This window comes from Clavelina lepadiformis, chromosome 6 (assembly GCF_947623445.1).
Source record: "Clavelina lepadiformis chromosome 6, kaClaLepa1.1, whole genome shotgun sequence".
NCBI lineage: Eukaryota > Metazoa > Chordata > Ascidiacea > Aplousobranchia > Clavelinidae > Clavelina > Clavelina lepadiformis.
Genome location: NC_135245.1, coordinates 5,167,526 through 5,189,124, shown reverse-complemented (window position 1 = coordinate 5,189,124; position 21,599 = coordinate 5,167,526). Strand labels below are relative to the sequence as shown.

At 36.8% G+C, this 21,599-nt stretch overlaps 2 protein-coding genes across 2 annotated transcripts; one reads left to right on the top strand and one right to left on the bottom strand.

The window, feature by feature from the left end:
* Positions 1 to 1,123: 1,123 nt before the first annotated feature.
* Positions 1,124 to 9,409, top strand: LOC143462485 (adenylosuccinate synthetase isozyme 1-like). Its single transcript, XM_076960677.1, has 11 exons — positions 1,124 to 1,436; positions 4,054 to 4,219; positions 4,807 to 4,915; positions 5,006 to 5,113; positions 5,245 to 5,353; positions 5,640 to 5,742; positions 6,057 to 6,211; positions 7,470 to 7,594; positions 7,796 to 7,893; positions 8,208 to 8,357; positions 8,820 to 9,409. The coding sequence occupies exons 1-11, from the start codon at positions 1,263 to 1,265 to the stop codon at positions 8,873 to 8,875; spliced, it is 1,353 nt and encodes a 450-aa protein (XP_076816792.1). The 5' UTR covers positions 1,124 to 1,262; the 3' UTR covers positions 8,876 to 9,409.
* Positions 9,410 to 14,657: 5,248 nt separating this feature from the next.
* Positions 14,658 to 21,312, bottom strand: LOC143462080 (muscarinic acetylcholine receptor M5-like). Its single transcript, XM_076960115.1, has 2 exons — positions 18,502 to 21,312; positions 14,658 to 17,666 (listed from the first exon to the last, which is right to left on the bottom strand). The coding sequence occupies exons 1-2, from the start codon at positions 18,667 to 18,669 to the stop codon at positions 16,008 to 16,010; spliced, it is 1,827 nt and encodes a 608-aa protein (XP_076816230.1). The 5' UTR covers positions 18,670 to 21,312; the 3' UTR covers positions 14,658 to 16,007.
* Positions 21,313 to 21,599: the final 287 nt, after the last annotated feature.

Below are 21,599 nucleotides of genomic sequence, written 5' to 3'. Positions count from 1 at the left end.
GCTCATTGGCGCATGCTAATAACTACAACTGCCTTGATTTTTTGTCCCCACCTTGCTTTTGACGAAAAATAAAAGATTAATTGATTTAAATGTAGGATTACTGTGAATATATCTCATTCAAATGCGTTTCAAGATGTTTTGAAGCATAGGATAAAGGCGTAAACATATACTCAGTCATCCAAAAAGTTTTGATTTCATACCCTTCTACTCACGCAAATATACTTGGTTACTACATCACTCGACTATCTATGGTTCATATGTATCTGTGATGATTTTATAAAATTGCTTGCAAAATCGAATGCCGCATAGAATACGGAAATCGGCAAAGCAAAGCATTGCGTTACGTGTCGCCTATGCATGACTTCCTGTATATCGTTATAAATCGTGACGTGAGTTATTCTTTCATATATAACTATTCATTGCGTCACAGTCTACGAAGTTAACCCTAGAAAGTGGTCGACTTTATTATGTAGCTGTCACAATGTTCTATCTTGATGTATTCGTTCAAAGAAGCTTCAAATATAATCAGATTATACAGTAGCCATTCCTGTGTCATTATTGCTGAAGTCTATCAAAGTTCACTGTTAAGATATACACAAGTAAACAGACTTTGTAAGGAAGTGGGCAAACCTTACAGGTTAAGGTACCATATACCACCTTTCATTACATATCTATGGATGTAGGTTTTCTGGCTTTGTACTTCCTCTAAACCCAAAAAGAAAGACACTGGTTTTGTGTTTTACTTTCTTTGCTAAAACTAATCTGACCTAGGCCATTTACGTTGGTATTCAATATTAAAATCAAATTCGGATTCAAATTCGTCGTTAAGAACTGACTAAAAAGTCTGCTGATACACCACAAAAGCTTCTTTATGCTTGCTTTATCGGATGTAAAAGTTTACACTGAAAATTTATCTGAAAACTAGCTTGATTTTATGCACTCTTTCGCAAACGTCTTTTATAACTAATGCTTTAGCTCCAGTATTCGATTTTAAATTAAAGTTTAGAGTCTAAACTTTAGATTCCACGTTTTTCCATCATTTCAACTATTCTTTTTTAACTACGCATTCTTTCAATGAAATTGTTAAGCATAGAAATTGTGTGCTGTGGTACAAAAAGAAGCGCCAAATTCTATGGCGCTATAAGGCCTAGTTACTTATTCCGGCGTTCGCCGTTAGCCTGTGCGCAGTGTAGACCCAAGTTACGAAGAACGTTTTATCCCTAGTTTAATTTGGTTGAAACTCCCCATATATTAATTAGGTCATGGCAGCGGTCAATGACCACTCAAATCATAATGATGCTATACCAAGTAAAATCAGAAAGAATGAGGTACCCAACAAAGTGACAGTTGTACTTGGAGCTCAGTGGGGCGACGAAGGAAAAGGAAAAGTGGTAGATTTGCTTGCAACCGATGCTGATATCGTTTGTCGAGTGCAGGTAAGCGAGTGTTTATGGATTACTGTTAATGGTTTTTACAGTAATTTTGCGAGTGAATGTGTTTTTCAAGATGCATGCGTTCTTAATCAAATTCGAGAGTTTGGTTAATGTTTAAAACTGTAAAAGCGAATAGGGTACTAATATGTTGAATTTTGTCTATTTATACCAATACAGTAGCATTATGTAGACTATATTTTAAGTGTCATGTGAAACATATCCTGGAATAGTAAAATAGGCCATAGTGGAATGTGTAACACACACAACAGATTCATCAAAGTGCCCACCAAACTTTTACCCTGTCACACCAATTTCTAATAAACAAACCAGGCAAAGCTGGTTACTTAAACGCCAATTTGTAATAAATAAACAGAAAACTAAGGCATTAAGCACACCGTCTCGCCAAACTTTTTGTCTTTGCATGGCTGATTTTTCGTCAAAAACTACCATACTTTCCAGTCAAAGGAATAGCCTAAACATTTGCAATAAAAGGTCAAATCATGGTAGCCCATTTCATAAAATATGGCTTATGTATATAGGGGACTCATAACCTTTAATGCCAAACATTTTTACATTCACACCCTATCTGCAACGTGTTAAATAAGCATTGTTAAATACTAATTTAACTACCATGTTTATATGCGCAGGTGCTATTTATACCACATAATGTATATACCACACGAACTTTTAGACAACTAACGTACCATGATGTCATATCAAACAAGTGTAGTACATAGGATTCAAAGCACTGTAAGATAAAGACAAGGTAGAAATCTATGTATTTTTGTATCATGTAAAAAGTGTAAAAAAAGTCTTGGAGGAATGACTGTTCACTGCTGACAGTGAAAACAAAGAAATACACAGCGCGCGAAGAGAAAGAAAGAAACAAAAGCAAAGGAAGGAGTGAGGGGAATAAAAGAGAAAAAATCTTGTACCGAAACCATTATTGAAAAAGCGTACCAATTTCACTTTGTACCGATATCATTGATAACCGTTCTTTTACTACACCCCAGCATATTATAGTAAAAACTAATCTGGCTTCACCTATATTTAACCATTGAAAATTTTAATATATTTGGCAATTGCAAAATACTCAATGGTTGAACTATAAATTGTGTTTTTAACTTTGTGTTAAGGGAACGTAGGTTCTTATAAAGCCCTATGTTAAACAATGCAAAGTAAATTTTTCAATTTGCATTTATTAATAAATGAGGCCGGTCACATAGCTTGGGTTTTCTATCCAGCAAAGTATAGGATAAAAAGCTTACTGCATTATTTGGAGCAAATTCTCATACCATGAATTCTCACACCAAGTGCTTTAACTTTTAAACAATTTTTTTTGTTACATTTTTCCAAAGAAATGTTCAAAAAGCCTTAACTTTGAACCAACACAAAATGTCAACTTTAGCATAGACTCACCCTCAGCAAATGCCATAACAACAACAAATCGTCACAAATTAAGGTCACATGAGCACTGGACCAGAACTACTTATACTTTTTATATAGTGATGATCAGCATGTGACCTTCGTCACAATTAAGGTGTTGCCATTTCAACACTGCTTAAAATCAAATACCAGGTCCATAAGCTAAGGGTTTTCTTGTTTATATTTAAATATTTCAAGTGTGTTCTGGAAGATCTATGCTACTCACTGACTAAAACATTTCTTGTTGAACTCTTGAACATTTTGCGATTTGCAAAAATGTTAAAAAAATTTGCAGCTCTCTATGTTAAATATATGCAAGAGTCTGATTAACGGACTTACTTCCATAGGACTTTGTAAATTTAAAAAGTCTGTTGTTTGCGTGCATAATTTTATGTTGTACTGCAATGGTCAGCATCGTTCTTCTCACTTCGTACTGATAATGGGAAAGAAGAACCACACCACATTATATCATATCTTGAATAGCTATCAACAGTAGGCTGTCTACTGTAGGCCTTGAATAGCTATCAACAGTAGGCCTATTAAAGTTCATTTGAAAAATTGTTTTTATTTCATGATAGTTGTCATGTGATTTTTTGTAATTCATAAGAATGTGAATTGTGGTGTTTCTTGGAATCTAATTTTATTTGCTTTTGTCTTCCAAATGTGTATTTGAGTGTACAACATGTATAGTGTATGTGTATTGGGCGTACTGAATATTATTATTCATTTTTATCAAAACCAAGATTCTAATTTTGCATGTTTTTAACTTTTATTGTTATACCACTTTCTTACTTTTATTGTTTGTTCACAGATCATTTGTATTATATATTTTATCTTGTTACAATGTTTAGCAGGGTTAATTATTTTTGCTAATCCACATGGAAGACCAAAAATACAGAACACAATACAACAAACAAATAATTTAGTTAACTTTAGTATGATTACCGTATTATAGCTTAAACTACCATAAAATTAAACTACTTCACATATTAATTGTATTTATAAATAAACTGAATGAAAAGATGGGATTATTATACTGGCAAATATGTCCAATCTGTGCTTAATTGGAGTCTGGTAGTACTATTAAATAATTCTTGCAATTGTTTCTGTATATATTTGTTAGGTTATCACTGCACATTTTTTCTTCAAAAAGACTTTTTGTCCTTTACTAATAGTTTTATAAATGTTTAACCAGGGAGGAAACAATGCCGGTCATACAGTTGTGGTTGGAGATAAGATGTTCGACTTTCACTTGCTACCAAGCGGAATCGTAAACAAAAATTGTAAGGCTGTCATTGGCAATGGGGTTGTTGTAAACATTCCAGAGTTGTTCGGTGAAGCCAAGAAGAATGAAGCTAAAGGTAAAAGGATATAAACTTCAATGCTCCTTTACAAGCTTATTGAAATGTTAGGTGTACTGTAGATGACAGGTGTTCATACCGTTTTAGCTCACAAGCTGCTTGTACAATGACCAGGTCCAAATGATCAACTAATAAAGAAAATCTTATATGAAATGTTGTGTATAATTATTTAGGCTATATGATATATACTAAATTTATGCATAAAATATTTGCTGATTTTGAATTCAAAAGGTTTTAAGAAACACCGGAACACTTTCCCACTTATAAAAAATGTTCTATCACTTGTGTTAAGCTGTCTTTGTTTTCTCATTGTTAAAATCAATTGGACTGTAACTAGCAGCCTATAGGTCCAGTGAAATAACTAGTTACATTCAGCATAGGTGATGTGGAGTTGTGGACCCAGGGCTCTTTTATAGTGTTTATCTGCGTGTGAAGTGGAGTAAAGAAACCATCTTGTATGGTTTAACTACTAGGCTATTGAACCTTGTAACTTTATAACTGCCAATTACACCTGTTTCTACTGTACGGCACCAAGTTTCTGAACCTATATCATATATAATTACTTAATTAGGTTGAATTATTTTCAGGTCTAACATGGTGGAGAGACAACCTCATTGTTTCTGATCGGGCACATATCGTTTTTCGATTTCACCAAGAAATTGATGGTCTTTTGGAGACAATGAAAGGCAAACAAAAGTAAGACAAAAACACAAAATAAACCATAGGTGAAATATCTTTCACTTTATTAAGTGAAAAAACATGTATATTTCCTAATATTTTCTTTAGGCTAGGTACTACAAAGAAAGGAATAGGCCCAACATACTCTTGTAAAGCCGGCCGCATGAGCATAAGAATATCAGAACTAATGGGAAGCGAAAAGATATTTAAAGAAAGGTAATTTCACTTTTTCAACATGTATTGTTTGACGTATGGAATATAACATTGTTGTAACGAAGGGTACCTACTACCTAGTCTTTTTATCTTGGATTAGAAGCAACCTTTTGCTATGATTCAATGTTGAATAGGTTAAGTGCCCTGGCTAACATGTACATGCTGCAATTCGAAAACCTTCAAATTGACATAGATGCGGAGGTGAAGAAGTGCATTGAATTTCGAGAAGATTTACGTCCACTGGTAATGCTTTGCATTGACATCTTAAGATGATTTTAAATGTAAATCATCAGTGGTTTCAGAACTCAATGATTATTATTCTTCAATCACCATTTCAAATAGCGTGTGCCGTGGCCTAGCCAATTGTATTTATATGTTTTTGTTTGAAATTCAAAGAAATATTACACCCACTTTCCTACTATGGTTACTCTTACACAAAACAACCTTTCAGATGCTTTATGTCTGCTGACATTAAATAAGTTGACTATTGTGTATTTACCGGTTGATTGAACTTATTTATTACTTTCAGGTGAAGGATGTTGTTCATTACATGAATGAAGCTATTCATTCATCAGACTCCAAAAATATTTTGATTGAGGGGGCCAATGCCACAATGCTTGACATTGACTTTGGTAACGTCATTCATGTACAAGTATTTGTTAACTAGGTGCTCAATCCTTACTTTATTATGTTGAAGTCGAATTAGATAGTTAATTCTGTATTACTTTAGTTAATCAGTTATTTCCTTTTTGCTAAGTAACTCTGAAACATCCTTGACACAGAAATTGGTAACACACTATAATAATTTTTCTGAAATATAATTACTGGCACATTTATCTACCCACAAGATTTGATGCAGAAATTAGGTTTTGTATAAACTGATCGCTTATTTTATTAACCTTGATAACAGATTCAAAATATTTTTAATCAAATTCCGCTTTTCCAGGCACCTATCCGTTTGTGACCTCCTCAAACTGTACAATTGGTGGGGTTTGCACAGGGCTTGGTATCCCACCAAACAGCATAGGTGACGTTGTGGGAGTTGTCAAAGCTTACACTTCACGTGTTGGTTCCGGGCCATTTCCGACTGAACAGGAGAATGTAAGAAATTGAAATTTATTTTACCTTGTGGCAGTTTAGTTGAAATTTTAGCCTTTCTTGTTTGTGTGTTTAGTGTAATTCAACGTTACACTAGGGTTAGTTCATTCCGTTTCAGCCAAGAAAAGTATGTCACCTTTCAAATTTTAATGATATATATTGCAGTAAATTACTACAAATGTGTGACACAGTTGATAAGATCATTTCAATATTCATTATGTTTTCTCTTCTTTTTTTTTCACATTTTCGGATTTCATTTAAGGTAATTTTAGGCACTGAATTAAAAAATCGTATTATTTTTTGTGCCATTATTATTTTTTTGAGACTTTAGCAATTTTTATTTTATCAGGTTTATGGTATAGGTATTACTCTAGTAAATTGCAAATACCAAAGCAATGCATATCAAGCTTCCATCCACCATATCTAACATACAAGGCGTGTTACCACAGTACATTAATGCTGAAAGCAAATTGGTGATTTTGCAATGCTTCATAGCTAGTGAGTTTCACTACTTCAACAATAAAGCCGATCTAAAAATAGAAAGAAATTTATCGCACACAAAATATAAGTATGTGAGGCCTAAAGACCCGCAAATAAATCTACACGTTTAGCTAAAATGTCTGTCTTACAGTTTTCTGTATCAATCCAAGAAAACTCTTAATTTATGCCAAATCCAAAAAGAAAAACTGTTAAAAAAGGTTGTTGAACCATGACTTTGTTATTACAAAAAAATATTTGTTGCTAGAAAATACCTGATATCATTTTTGAAATCAGTTTCGCAGAGGTCATCCAGAAACTACTGAAATATGCCACCAAACAAAAAATATTTTAATGTTATGTGGTGTTATCAGTGTCAAAACATTAGCTGTATGTTATTGATGTCTCTCAACAGAATCAAGCAAAGATAAACTGCAGAATGTTGTTCATTTATTGTCGTGCAGTTGGTGCATGCCTCATTGGTAATGCATATTGCAGGGATATGGATTAACATTTCATCAGCCGCTTGCTACCTTTTCTTCTGCCTATGCATCCGCCTGCTATGGTTATTTATAATAATTTACCACAGGAAACATTCGTTGTTAACTAGTGCGTTCGTGGAAATTGTTACGTATTAGCTGCACGCTACAACGTATAAATTGCAGCTTTAACATCATACATTACTAAACCTTTCGATATCATTAAATCCAGGATTTTTACGTTTTATTCTACAGTTGTGTTGTCCTGGCTTGTGCGTGTTTATTTTACTACGTAATGTTTCCAGGTAATCGGCGAAACCCTGCAACGGGTTGGTCACGAGTACGGGGTGACCACTGGTAGACCGCGCAGGTGTGGATGGTTGGATCTTATGATTGTGAAATATTCCCACATGCTTAACAACTATGCTTGGTAAGCTGGTTAGGACATAACCAACATTTTCATATTCTACCTTTCTATATTACATTTTTAAACTTACGTTTTTGATCCAATTTTTGGCTCAAACAATTTACAACATGTTTAATGTGTCCTCTGGGTGGCAGCAGAATGGCATTTATTCTAACACTGAATTGTGTTTTACTTTGTGAAACTGTGACGTTGTTTCTTATTCAGGATTGCCATCACAAAACTGGACATTTTGGATGATTTTGAAGAGATCAAAGTTGGTGTTGCTTACAAGCACAATGGACAATCACTTCCAGCTTTTCCAGGTAGCAAATGGGATGATAGGAAATAGCCGAAAATAATAATGGATTCTTGTTAACTAAAAAACTTAAAACTCGGGATTAGAGTAGTGTAGGATTGTCATTAGGTTATGCAAAGACTTTCCTTGTATAAGGACAAAGCATTTCATACCACACCAACTCTTAACCACTCTAGAAAATTTTTAATGAAGATCGACTCTTTCAAATATTAATTCCACAGCTCAAACTCGTACTCTACAGAAAACCAGCAATTCAGTGCCAGAATATGATGTAAAACCATTACAACTTGACATTATTTTTGGTCATTTGTACGATTTCAGCATCCCTGGAAGTCCTTGAAGAAGTCGAGGTTGAATACATCACTTTGCCTGGGTGGAAAGCTCCCACTTCCGTATGCAGGGAGTACCATGAGCTACCACAAAACGCTAAAAATTACCTCAAGAAAATACAAGACATTCTTCAGATACCAGGTAAGTGAGAAAGTGTGACTATGTTGTCCTTTGCGTGCTGTTTTCAGAGCGCAAATTGGCGCGTCATTGAAGCAGTTTTTAGGAAGTTTAGGTCACGGAAAAGGTCATTAATTTATGAATCGCCGGTTACTCGTGTTGACAAGAGCTGTCCACTAAAATAGCGCAGACCGGAATTTGTGTTAGAATTTTGGCCAGCAGTTACTCTTCTCTTCCATGCGTAAAATCGGTGCTTAACCTTGGTAAAAAAGGTAAAATCAATCCACCATAAATTCCGGTTGTAAAATTCGATTTGCGGTTAAAACCTCACCGTTAGTGGCTTGTGAAAAGCTATAAAAATCACCAGAGGTCGCATCCTTGCTATTTGTAGAACGAACAAATGCCTAATAATGGTCACGTCATACATTCCACATACACTAAACAGATTAAAGTTATATTTTTGATAAGTATTTTATTGCGTTTCAGTGAAATGGGTCGGCGTTGGACAGGCGCGCTCTGCGATGATACAACTCTTTCGATGACGGAAAACCTTTTGTACACCCATTCATTTCTGCATGCACTTTGTGTAGCGTTTGTTTTGTAACATACCATGGCGCCCAGAAGAATGCTACCGCGCCGAATTTTTTTAACTTGATTCCGCTCGACTTGTAAAGTATGCGCCTTGCATGGTCTAGCATGCGGATATTTTTAGTGAAAATGTCTGCTTTAAAGGTCGTAGACCGTTGCCTTGAATTTTTCTGCACACAAACCGTCTGTTGGTATTTGTTTAATCAATCCATACACATTGAATTCTTTTCCCAATTGTTTAAACTTACACAGATATTCCTTTGCCAGCCTCTTTAGACGGCTTTATTTTTGTATCGGGTTTTATTTGTAGAAATGTTGTTGTCGTGTACACAAGAATTAGCAAAATGCATACATGCGAAAAACACATGTGTGCACTGTGCACCTTTCTGGAGTGCAGCACTACTTACCTGCTTTTGTGTATGTTCCATAGTAATCGTAGAATAACATTTCGGGTTTTACCGTAATAAATAACTGAGTTGAAAAACAAATGCTCTGTTTTCAGCAGGTCGATACCGCAAAACAATAGTCGGAGTTTACCAAATAACGCCCCGTTGTCGTCGTGACGTAATTGGACTTGCTATTTCCGAAACATTGCATTAGGCATTACGTCTTAGGCGTTTTTGTGACGCGTTAAACATTGAACTGGTGCATATAGCCAGTGAAGTGTTTTTGACACGGGTCAGATTCGTTGAGGTGTCATAGATACCGGCTTGTCGCAATTGCGGTACAACATCTAATTTGGCCATTGCCACTCCCCGCAAAACATTAATCACTACCTGGCGGATGACCCGCTTATCCATCTTATTACGGATTAAGCCTTTCTTCAAGTTGCCGCTTTTTTGGCATTGTGACCACATGTTATTATACGCGTTTTGATAGCAATGACCTCTAGTACCGTTTTACACATTGGTTAACTGCTTATGTGTGCTATAACATTTTACGTTCATTTGACAAGTTCAGTCTTTAACAATGCCCTTTGTATGTCATTCAACGTCAGTTTTGACGTAATTTCTTCATCCAATGAGGACTTTGTGCAACGTGAAGTCATATTTTCACTGGAATTTTGTCTGTTTTCCTTCGTGAGTGCTTGGGCGCTCGAACTGAAAAGCATTTTGCGATCTTGAACACTTTTGAGGGCACAGTTCTTAGAATGACCAACTACGGAATCATCAGTTTTTACATAACAAGTCAACTTCCGCGCTAATGTTTACATTGAAAATATTTTCGGCTTCTAGGTCTTTTTCCAACTTGATAGGCAAAACGTATCTTGTTTACTTCGCGAGGAATTATCACAAACTTTTCAACTATAGCTTTAAAATCAATGACTTATAATAATCGACTTTTAAGCTTAGCTTACCATTTATCCTGCACTTATTTGAAACTTTCTTGTTCGTCGGCCGTGTCGTTGCCTTTGGCTGTAATTTAGGGTAGATATAGTTACAAACGCAGTTCGTCTAGTTAAGTATGAGTTTATGTCATTCGGCGTTTCAAGTTTGAAAAATTGCAACGTTATCGCATATAGCAATTCTTATCAATAGGCTTGACTGAATGTTTTGTAACACTGAAGAATTTTGTTATGCTGCAGGTTTTACAAAATAACAACAGGTGTAAACGTCTGTTTTTGCAAAATTACAATCCGGTGATAAAATTAGGAATCGACGCAATCAAAAAGATCTTGCGCTCTTACACTTAAAAACTTGTTGCGGCTTAGTGTTATTGATTAACTTAGTTAATTGTTGCACTGTATACGCTTTCGGCACATCATGAATTATGTTTGTCGTGTTGCTATTTTGACTTGCTATCACGTGACTCAGATGTTTCACAGGTTTCGTGCCTTGTATGGTAACATAATTGTTTTTCGTTTTTCGTAATTTTGAACGTGTTTTTCCGCCTCAAAGCGACAAAAGTACATGTTAACCGATATCGATAGAGATCTTTTCAACAGCGGTCCAAATATGTATTTTTTCTTGAAGCAAACAAACCACATAATTTAGATCACACTGCCCACAAAGCATTTATATCACGTTTACAGCAACGCATTTTTGCTGCGTTTGACTATCTGGAAAATTGCTACTTAGTTCGGCTTAAATGTTCAGATAATTGAGGCGATTCATTGTGTGTGAAACATTACAACGTGTTTTCCAAAGATCCATTAAACCATAGAAAAGTTGGCGTCTATAGTACTGTCATTGATGGTTACATTCACCATAAAGTTTACTTTACAAAACAATTTACGGTGTTTTGTTACACATAATATGTTTAGTAATAGCCTGTTTTCCACATAGCATAGGCCTACCAGGCTGTAATATAATTCTGAGTGACTTTGAATTTCTAGACCGAAATAATGATTGATTCTCCCTATAAACGGGTTGGGGTCGCCTGTGATTTAGTACGGTGATTACATGGTTTGACCAAAAAGGCAAACTTTAAAACGATCAATTTGTATTTTGTCATTTTCCACTACGCAGTTTAAACTTGTATGTTTGAGCTAATTTGTACTGAAGCAAACTCGTATCTAATATCATCAATACCAGGTTTATTACGCTTTTGTTTTGTTTTGAGAGGAATTCAAGAATCATATGATTCAAATTCAAATTTTAACACGATTACAGTCGAATCCGCTTAATTCGGACACCGGATAACCCGGACAACCGCTTTATTCGGCCAAAATGCTCAGGAACGGAACAAAAGTAAAAATTGAACGTAAAAAAATCCTGTTAATTCGGACAATTCTCCGCTTAATTCGGACACAGGTTCGCAATTCCATCGTTAGGTTATGACACAATAAACAGTACTTCGTTCGTTTTAAGACAAGATGCAATTGCATTATGAGTGATTATGGTGAAACAATGACGATCCATGCAGTAACAATCGACAATGAACTCATATAACGCCGTGCCAGCTTCATAGTCGCTTTTACTTGGGTACAATTGCGTCCATCTTGTAGGACAAAATTGTACAGAAAAGTTTAGCACGAAAATTGAAATTGCTCACTAAAGTAAACGAAGACGTTTTATGCGATCAGTGCCAGTTACTGCAGTATAGCGCAGCTGCAATTCATTTATTACGCAACACTACAGTATTTTAAATGCGTTTTTTGCCTTTATGCATGACCATGAAACGAACAATTGATGTTCCGCTTAATTCGGACAAAGCCGTTTCTCCGCTTAATTCGGCCAAAAGTGAGCGGAACCAAAGTGTCCGAATTAAGCGGAGTCGACTGTATATTTATTGTCTATAATTCTATATGAATAACTTATTTTTTAAGAAGCAGAAAACACGTTAGTAGCTTACGCAATATCTTGTTGAAAGTCGCAGATATGCTGAGCCAACACAGTAAATCAACTTATAAAAAGTACCGTCATTATTTTGGCGAAAACGCGTTACTGTGGTAACCGTTAAAAATTGATTGTGATTGTGTGTTCACTGCGAAAATTAAAAGGGGAAGTGTCTTAACTAAATACGAAAAAGTGCACAAAATTTTCTATATTTGTTGCGTCCGTTTTTACAAAAAATTTTATTTGCTATATTGTTGCACCATTTTGAACAATCCTATATAGTGGATATTTTCATTGATAAAAAATATGGAAAACAGGAGAACCTATGCTTTTATTGTTTAAAGGCCTTTATCATAGAGTTGAAAGTTTTGGGACATGCGACAAATGCCATCATACTTCAGTTTAAAATGAAGTATTTATTATTGATTCATGTGATCATTTATCATCTTCGACCGTTCATCGTGTTTATTATGAAAACGTATGTTGCGACAGACTACATAAGCCTATAATCATAATACGCGGTACTTATAAGTAATATATATTATATACTTAATATATACCGAGTTACCGGTAACATTTGAAATCGTTTGCTGGTTTGTTGCTATGTGATAGCAATAAAAATATGAATGTTTTGCAGTCGTTAAATGCTATTTTTGTATTAAAAACAAGAAAAAGATTTCGAAAGTTGGCTCCGTAGAATTTATCGATAAAAAAAAGCCAATTTTGTATAAGCACCCTTTCTTTGAAAAGGCATTATGTCCATAGTTTACGTTACGCCGGGCGCTTCAATGTTATTATGTTTGCAAACGACCTTTTCAATTTGCATTACGTGAATTTTTTTCACCGTTGAGATGAGCTGTTACAGTATCTCAAAATAAACTATAGATTGTATCTATACAAGGCATTAGGCCTACAACGTTATTATTCATTTTTCGCCGACGTTAAAATTGCTTAGCATTTAAAATTCGCATTTTGCCTCTAATTACGTTTAGCCGCCGACGTCTGTGCTATGTGTGCCCCAAATTTTGTCTCATTTTAGGCCGCTGTAGTTTAACTTCTTCGATAAATTGAGTTATTTTACACTTGAGTTGCAACGCTTCCGTATTCAAGCGAAGCTTTTGCTCTTTAGAGTGTACTAATTAACTTTTAGATCCCTACACCAACTGTTGCCTAAACAATCGGTGCAATGCTACAACGAGTGGTTCCAATGGTTATTTTTAAGAAAACTGTTTTTTGTTTCAAACAAAAACGCGAGCAATATCACGAACTGGCAGTGTCATGAACCGGTAGATTAGATTATTATTATCAGTAGTTATCTCATTCTGTGTCGTTTTCATTCTGTCAAAATAACAAAAACAAGGTTATTTTAGTCGCACATTTTAACGTTTTCGTGACGTAAATAGGGCGCGTGTATTTCTCCTATAATGGCTTGAAAAACCCGGTTAATGAAAATTGAAATCGAAACGCCTTGGGAATAACACAAAAGCATTTACGTACAAAAACCTAGACACATTAAATTATGGTGGCCCCAATCGGATCACGCAGCGTGAGATTTATTTAATCAGTGCAGCAGTGTACGTAAATCAGATACACATAAGCCTATCTTCTAGCTACAACACACTCATATTTTTGCGGTGATAAAAATGTTCTCATGTGAAAGCGTTCGATAAAGCTTTCAGTTTTGTGAATTCTATAAATCTCAGTCATTTCATTTGGGCTCTTTATAAGTCAGGGTGGGTTCTTGGTCTGAAATTTTGTCTGTCCTTGGATAATGTATATTGTGTGCAACATTAAATACGTAAACGTCGCTCTCGTAATGTCATTTGTATTGTGATAAAAATAAAACGCAGCAGATCATGGACGAAGTCTCAAAACTCTTAAGATTACTGGAATCTCAAGATTAGGCTGGATCTCTAGTTGGCCTTTTGTTAAGCCGTTTAAGTCTAACGGTTTTGTGAAGAATGAAGTACAAAGTTACTTTCAATATCAAATAGGATACTGATAGGTCAACACAAGGCCAAATTTTATACGCGTAACGCTGGCGGTTTGAGGAGTACCGGGTATCAACTAAGTCGGACTTAGCAAAATCAGACCGAACAGGCCTATAGTCATGAAGGCACGTTTTCGTAAGGTAGTCACCGAAAACGTAATTTCTGTCTTAATCTAGTTATCCGGTCTATCAAGATCCCTCGAGGTTGGTGATTGACAAAGAATCCTTTCATCGTACCGGGTAATAATGTTGGCGACGTGATTTTCACCTATCGGGATGGGTTCTTTACTTAACAGTGGAAGCTTTTTGAGCTAGGTCAAGTTGGTTTATTGTGGAGAACTTTTGGAACTTGTTTAACGTTTTTCCTTGATACGTCTGTCCTCCTTGCGTACTATGTATTATCCGGGAGTCTGATTGCACTGGATTAACTGTGCAGCTTCATGCATTGAAATGAGCACACAGTACAAGTTATTTCACAATAATTATACGTTTGTGTATTTAAAACTAGAAAACGAACTTAGAACATCATACACGGCTTTTTAAAAGCTTGCATTTAAAGAAACAAAGGAAAACAACAACAAAATACACCGAAGTAAAAATAATAATCTATAAAATGTCAGCAATGCTTATTGATAGTGCTATATCTACATAGCATACATAAGCCAAGGAAAATTCGTTACGTTAATAGGTTTGGAAATCCCCTCAAGCATTGCAATTAAATCATACCAATATAAGTTACAAGCGGATTAAAGTGGATCTGCTAGATAAGAAAACGAAATGATGTACAAGGTAAATGTCAAAATGCGTATAAACGTGATGTTATAGCAAGCAAACCAGCTGCTTACACTCAGATAAATGTAGCGTAGACAAAATATTTCCAACACACCGGCTACTACGCAAAAGCGACCTTGAGAAACCAAAACGACTGCTATCTTTGCAAGCTTGGTCATACTTTTTCATAATATACGTATATTGCATGAACTGTAATGCATTCAACATGTAACCATTGAGCAATGGCATAAACATGAGATAGAAATTGTGAAAATCGATGATGAACATCGATTAAGTTTATTACACTGCGCAAAAATCCTTGCATGCCAATCAAATGTAGCAAAAATCATTCAAAGCACAATGCAGTAATGATCGGCAAAAATATGCTTGGTGATGACAGAGTTTAATACCATCATCGTCAATTAAAATGATATACATAAAACTGACTCCTAACACCTTCATGGATTTTGTAGTTCACTGTACATGTATACAAGAATACTTTACTAATATGTATATAACTGAAATGAATTTTACCCAGATTATTCATTGACGAATACACTCGTTATCACTTCGCTTTTGTGAATAGTTGCCAATTTACCAAACTTCAGCCGCCACAAAGAAAGTGAAACGACTTACACACTCCCAAAATACCACACAAATAACTTAGGCAGGCAAGAAAGAGGTAGTTAGGAAAGCAGATTAGTATATGAAAATACAGAAAAAAATCTGTATACAGTACTTGTACAGTGTATATAGCGCTACCTGAGCGCCTAAGACGCAGTCACATTTTCAAAAGAACGAATATGCGGTTTATACAGGAGAAACTTTTGTTGCAAATGCCTGTAAACATGGCTACACCTTATATCGGTTTTATTGGGATATAAACCGCAATATGTATAGTTACTTGGTAAAACACTTTCAATCAGGTAAAATCAAGTCGTTATCACCCCATTTAGCAATGGCAATACTCACAAGCAATGTATTCAAAGAAAGTAGATAGGGATAAAAGATTAAAACTAAGAGCGCAGGTGGTTACGGTATTTACTCTTAACCACTCTTGGTGGAAGATGAAGACGCCTGGGTTAAAAGAAAACGATTTGTCCCTTTGCACTGCCTGCTGGTAGGAAAATCAAGGTTAACATTTGATCTTCTTCGGCAGTGTAGGAGTTGCTTGAAGGTTTCACGAAACGTTTTATTGCACAGAGCGAAACAAAACGGATTAACGGTCGAGTTGATGTAGCAAAGGTAGTAGGATGTGTTCCACACTATGACAGGAACGTGATTTGCACAACTACCGTCTGAACGTTCGTAAAAGTCACAAAACGCCTTATAGACCACGCACACGTTGTACGGTAACCAGGTGATAAGAAATGCCAGTAAAATGGCACTTAAAGTCTTGCCGGCTTTTCGTTCGCTCGAAGGTATTTTACCGGTTGTACTTGCTGAACGTTGGCGGTAACTTTCGTTATTGGGATCCGCGTTCGAATCCCCTTGAAATTTTACACCATTGATCTGGCTTGCAAGCCGCGTCCGACAGTAAATGCTTGTCGGCTCGCTATTGCTTTGTGTGCATAGCTGCTTTGAAAGCAAAGGGTTGTCGCTGTCGGGTTCACTGGAGTGTGACTGTTGTTCATCATCACGCGAATTTCTGGAGCCACGTAGCTTAAGTTTGGCATCAATGGCCCCGGCTATTTTGGCTGGTGACAACCTGCTACCGGCTGCTTTTTGTTCCATCCGACATGACTGAGCATCTACGCTGCTTATTTCATCGCAGGACCTGTTTTTGTTGTCATATTCGATCACACGCTGATCTCCATGGACATGTCCAACACCCAGTCTTGATGCGGAAGATTGTGACCGGGAACGACCTTCAGGCTTGCCAACACTGTCCGACACTGACTTTCTAAACTGAAACAGCGAAAATGAGTTCATTCGGGAACGATTGTCACTTTCGGCCGTGAAGAGAGGGCTAACAATTCGGCTGGGCGATGGCGATCCGCGGGGGGATGCATCGTGAGGTGTCGACAAGCGTTGGCTTCGTTTTCGTAGGCCTAAAAACGGCGATGCAATACTGGTCGTCCGAGACTTGCGGTAATTTTTCAAGTATTCTAGATATTGAGAACATTTTTTCGTTTCCCTGTAGATAAGTCCGTACAAAATGCACATCACAGTAACGGGCAGGTAAAACGCAATGACCGCCGTCACAACGGTAATAGCAATGTCATCCTCAATAAACGCAATGGAGCATGAGCCTTCCGCGACGGTCCTATCCGTTCGGACTCGTGGCCAAATGATGATCGCTGGCGACCACAGCAAAAAAGAAAACAGCCAGGCAGCGACAATAAATATCCGTGCCCGGCTTCGGGTACGCTTTGCACGGTAAGTGAAAGGGCGCGTGACCGATAGATATCTGTCCACGCATATCAACATGAGGTTGCAAACCGACGCCATGCTCAGGGTATAGTCAATACAGAGCCAAATATCGCACAGGATTTCTCCGAACAGCCATTTTCCTGTGATGATGTAAATCGGGTAGAAAGTCATCGATACCAGTCCGATGACCAGGTCAGAACAGGCCAAGCTGACCAGAAACATATTGTTGACCGTCTGCAAGCGGCGATTAACTTTATAGGAAGCGATGACCAAGAAATTGCCTATCACCGTGACTGTCATCAGAATGACCGCGAAGATTCCAATAATGATAACCTGAAGCAAAAGCAAACAATGACGTTATACATTCTGACCTCATCATGCGTGGTATTATGACGTCGATAACATGTCAACTTCAAATACGTAATACAAAACGAGCGAATAATTTCAAATCTATGCGCCTAGTGACATTTGGCAAGAAAGTGGTCAATTGGGCACGTCTTTAACGAGGGTTGTTGACAGCAATTGCAATCGCATAACTGGGATACCTTCCGCTTAGAGTAAACACCGGGAAACTCAGGGTGAAGTAATGTCAAAGCAGAAACTACATGAAATGACGTATAGGAATAGTACCGAACAATTTGTGTAAAGTTGTTTTGGATTTGAACCTGTTTCAACCACATATTTGCAAGCGCTATTCCACAATGTTCCTTCTTTGGTCTTTACAATATTGTCCACTCGCTAACACATCAGTAATAAGAAAGGAACCCACAGTTATATGACACACATTAGAGGCCGATTACATTATTAGGATAATTAAGGTAACTTTTTGTCAGTTTTCTGGCAGATTCAGTTCAGACGGAGTTAGAGTTCCCATGCTAAGCCAGTCATTTTCAGTACATGGTCATGTACAAGGCGAAGTTTTGACGCCTTGTGCATTTATATATATGACGTTTTGAAAAACAACACTGCAGAGCGGATGTTTCTAAATGCAACGTGTTAGAGAATGTCGTATGCTTGAATAATTAATCAAAACCCTCGTCAATTGTGTATGCAGTGAAACAAAGGCTGGGATTTGGACATAGACTAAACAAACTATTTTTACGTGTTTGCTCAAAGAAGTCAGAACCTTAGATTTGGACAAAAGCTTACGATTTCCCATGCTGCTTACCTCAAAAAGGCTATGTTCAACTGGAGGATGGTTGTGGTCAATGCTGTCGGTATCGTTGAGCGTAAACCCTTCTGCTACGTGTTCGATCACGCTAGTCGTCGTTGGAAAATCGTAAGCATTTCCTTTCATTCCTTCATCGATAGTGGTTAGGTGTAAATTGACCGCCATTGTCTGGTAAGAACGCTCTGGTCATAAGAAACTTGCTGATATACAGAAATACAACGCTAAAACATAATTTCCCACTCAAGATATCTTCGTTCTTTCGATTTTCAGCCACAGAAAGATTTAAAATATATCCTAAAAATTTTAATGCATCTCCCCTAGTAAATAGTAGATGGATTAGTAATTACGCCACGTCTTAAGGTCTGTTGCTTGCCATTGTATTCACTAGAGCTAATCACTTCCGTAACAAACTTTGTTACGCCTCCCAGTCTCAACACAAGTTGAATCAACTTTCATGTAACATCGCTTGCATAACCGCTGACTCAATTTACAGTAGAGCGCGCACAATTGGTCAAACGGAAATCGCATTAACGCGCCATATGCAGCTTGAAGGGTTCATTCAAAATCAGGCTAGCTAGACCTTATGGACTTTTCAGAACTAATCTTTTAAATCTTTGTCAATAACCCTTTCAAAAAGTAAATCTTCATCCTAAATCGATAACGCCAAGTTATCAAATCGGAATCTACCCTTGTCAAACAGTAGTGAATAGCCTATGCTTGCAAAATCATCACTTCACGTTTGATGCATCGCAAAACAAAAACGGAAACCTGAATTGTATACAATAAACTTAATAAAGAAACAAGCGCCTTTACTGTACGGTGTACAGCCTAGTTATTAATTAACCAACTAAACGCGTTGCATGTCCGCTTTTGCACCGTTAAAAGCCAAACGAAGTACCGCTGAGGCAGCTCCTAAATCTATGTATTTCACCGCTCGCTTGATAATTACTTCAGGCAAAGATACCAGTTTGTTTGCAAAACAACCTTTTAACAAGTGATGTGCTCTGATTCACTTCTCACTGCAAGAGATAAAAGCATAACTTGGCTTAACCACAGGTGCATTCCGGCGTAATCCGCACGTAATTAATTGTTATCTTGGACCAATGGACTACGTACTTATGTCCTTGCACGAAATCCAATAATTTTCATATTTTCAAACACTTTAAGATTTTGTTTGTAAACGTAAAAACTAATTTACGTAAAACCTTTTATTGATTCTGCGTTTTTTCGATGTCTAGTACACTACATCCTAGACCAGCCGCCTGCTTAAGGGGGTTTAGGTTAAATTACTGCAGTTAAAAACCGCGCAACCGAACAACTAACTCATTTTACTCGTAACGTTTTCTTATCTTTCCTTCTACTTTTGACCTTTACTTATAAACGTTTAGACAAAAACAGACGCAAAATCGTTGCTAATTTCACTCGAAAATTCCGTCAGGCGGAAAATTAGCTTGGTTTAGCATGAGAAATTGTTCTGCGTTAAACTCTTTTCACTCTCAGTAGCACGACAATGCCAGTCAACAAAGTAAATGCCTTTGTTTATGAGTAATTCAATCATGCGGTCACACAAGCTTACATTTTGCCGATATCGAACCCTATGAGACGCTGTTAGCTTTATAATCGTGAGGGTAAACTACACCCGATAACTACACAAAAGTAAATTGCCAATCGGTTCTACGAAACGCTATTCACTGGTACTTATATGTTCTTGAGAAATGATAAGCGGAACAAATGCTGGCAGATAGGAAGAAGTTTTAACCATACGGTGACGTACTCGCATAAGCAAGCGGGTTTATCGCGATGCTCAACCAACAGAACACTGCTTCTGGCAAACTCACGTTACACCAGTTTATTTACATCTGATCCGTGAGTGTCCTATGACGAAAACATAAGCCGCCTTCATTTTGATATTATCTTCTTGTAACCGACCGTAATTTGTCACGTAATCGTGTCTACGGCTTGCTGATAACAACATCCTTGATGTATGATACATGACTTTCACCTATATAACCTGGCCTTTCTTTGAATAAAAATACAGCTGAAACATCTGTCGTATGTCCTCCACATTTTTTCATGTGTTTTGTTCCAGGTAAGTGGCAAGTTGTAAAAATGCAAGTAAATTTCTGAGAAGTAATACGAGAAAAACGAGCTATATGGTACGACCGACATCGACAGACAAACAACTCGTAAACAAACTTCACATCATGAGTTAAACCTACGGGTCGATGGGGTTAAGCTTCTATACAGTACGAACCCCGCAAAGCTGGGACAAATTTTTCCAAAAAAAAAAACGTAAACGAGACGCCACGTCACTGCCTCCGAATCACTTGTTGTCAAGTTGCAGGACGAAAGCGTGATCTCCACAAATCAGTTTCCTAACAACCATAACCGTCTGTCTTATTCAGGTTTATACAAACCCTAAACACTCAGCATGGAGCACTGCTATGCAATAACCAGCTAAAATGACACGCTACCTAGTTTTAAATCGGCGTCTTTTTTCACTACAAAGAATTGAATTCAGTTTGCTCAGGCTCGTTTGGACTCATTTGACCTTGATCTTGCTTTCCTTCTATATTGCGTCATTATAATTTTATCGCCTTATTAGAGTCGCTGCTGGATTATTAATTTCGAAATTGCTCGTGATTTTGAAGCATTGTTTTACTCATGTAGCTGTCGTAAACTTTTGCCTGTTTGTCAACACACTTCGTGTTGGCATTTTTGTCTGTCAATTATCTCAGTGACTCATACTTATTAATGTGGCAATGTGTTCATCAACAACTTGGAGGAAAACCACAAAAGTTTGAAACTTTAGACACCACTCCCATAAAAACTATTTCGAAGCTATATAATTTCCAAGACTAATAAGCAAAAATCCGTTCGATCATCGACCCCGTTTATCGTAACCGTGAATACATCAAAAGGCTATATAGAATAACTAAATTTGCAGCTTATAGTTTCAGGTGTTTTTGTGGATAATAATCAGATAAAACTATCAAGTTTACGCTCCATCGATAAGATTTCTGCGAAGAGGAATTCTTTATCATATGTAGGGAACGACGATTGCTTTGTTCTTGAGCGGCAGGCTACATACGAAC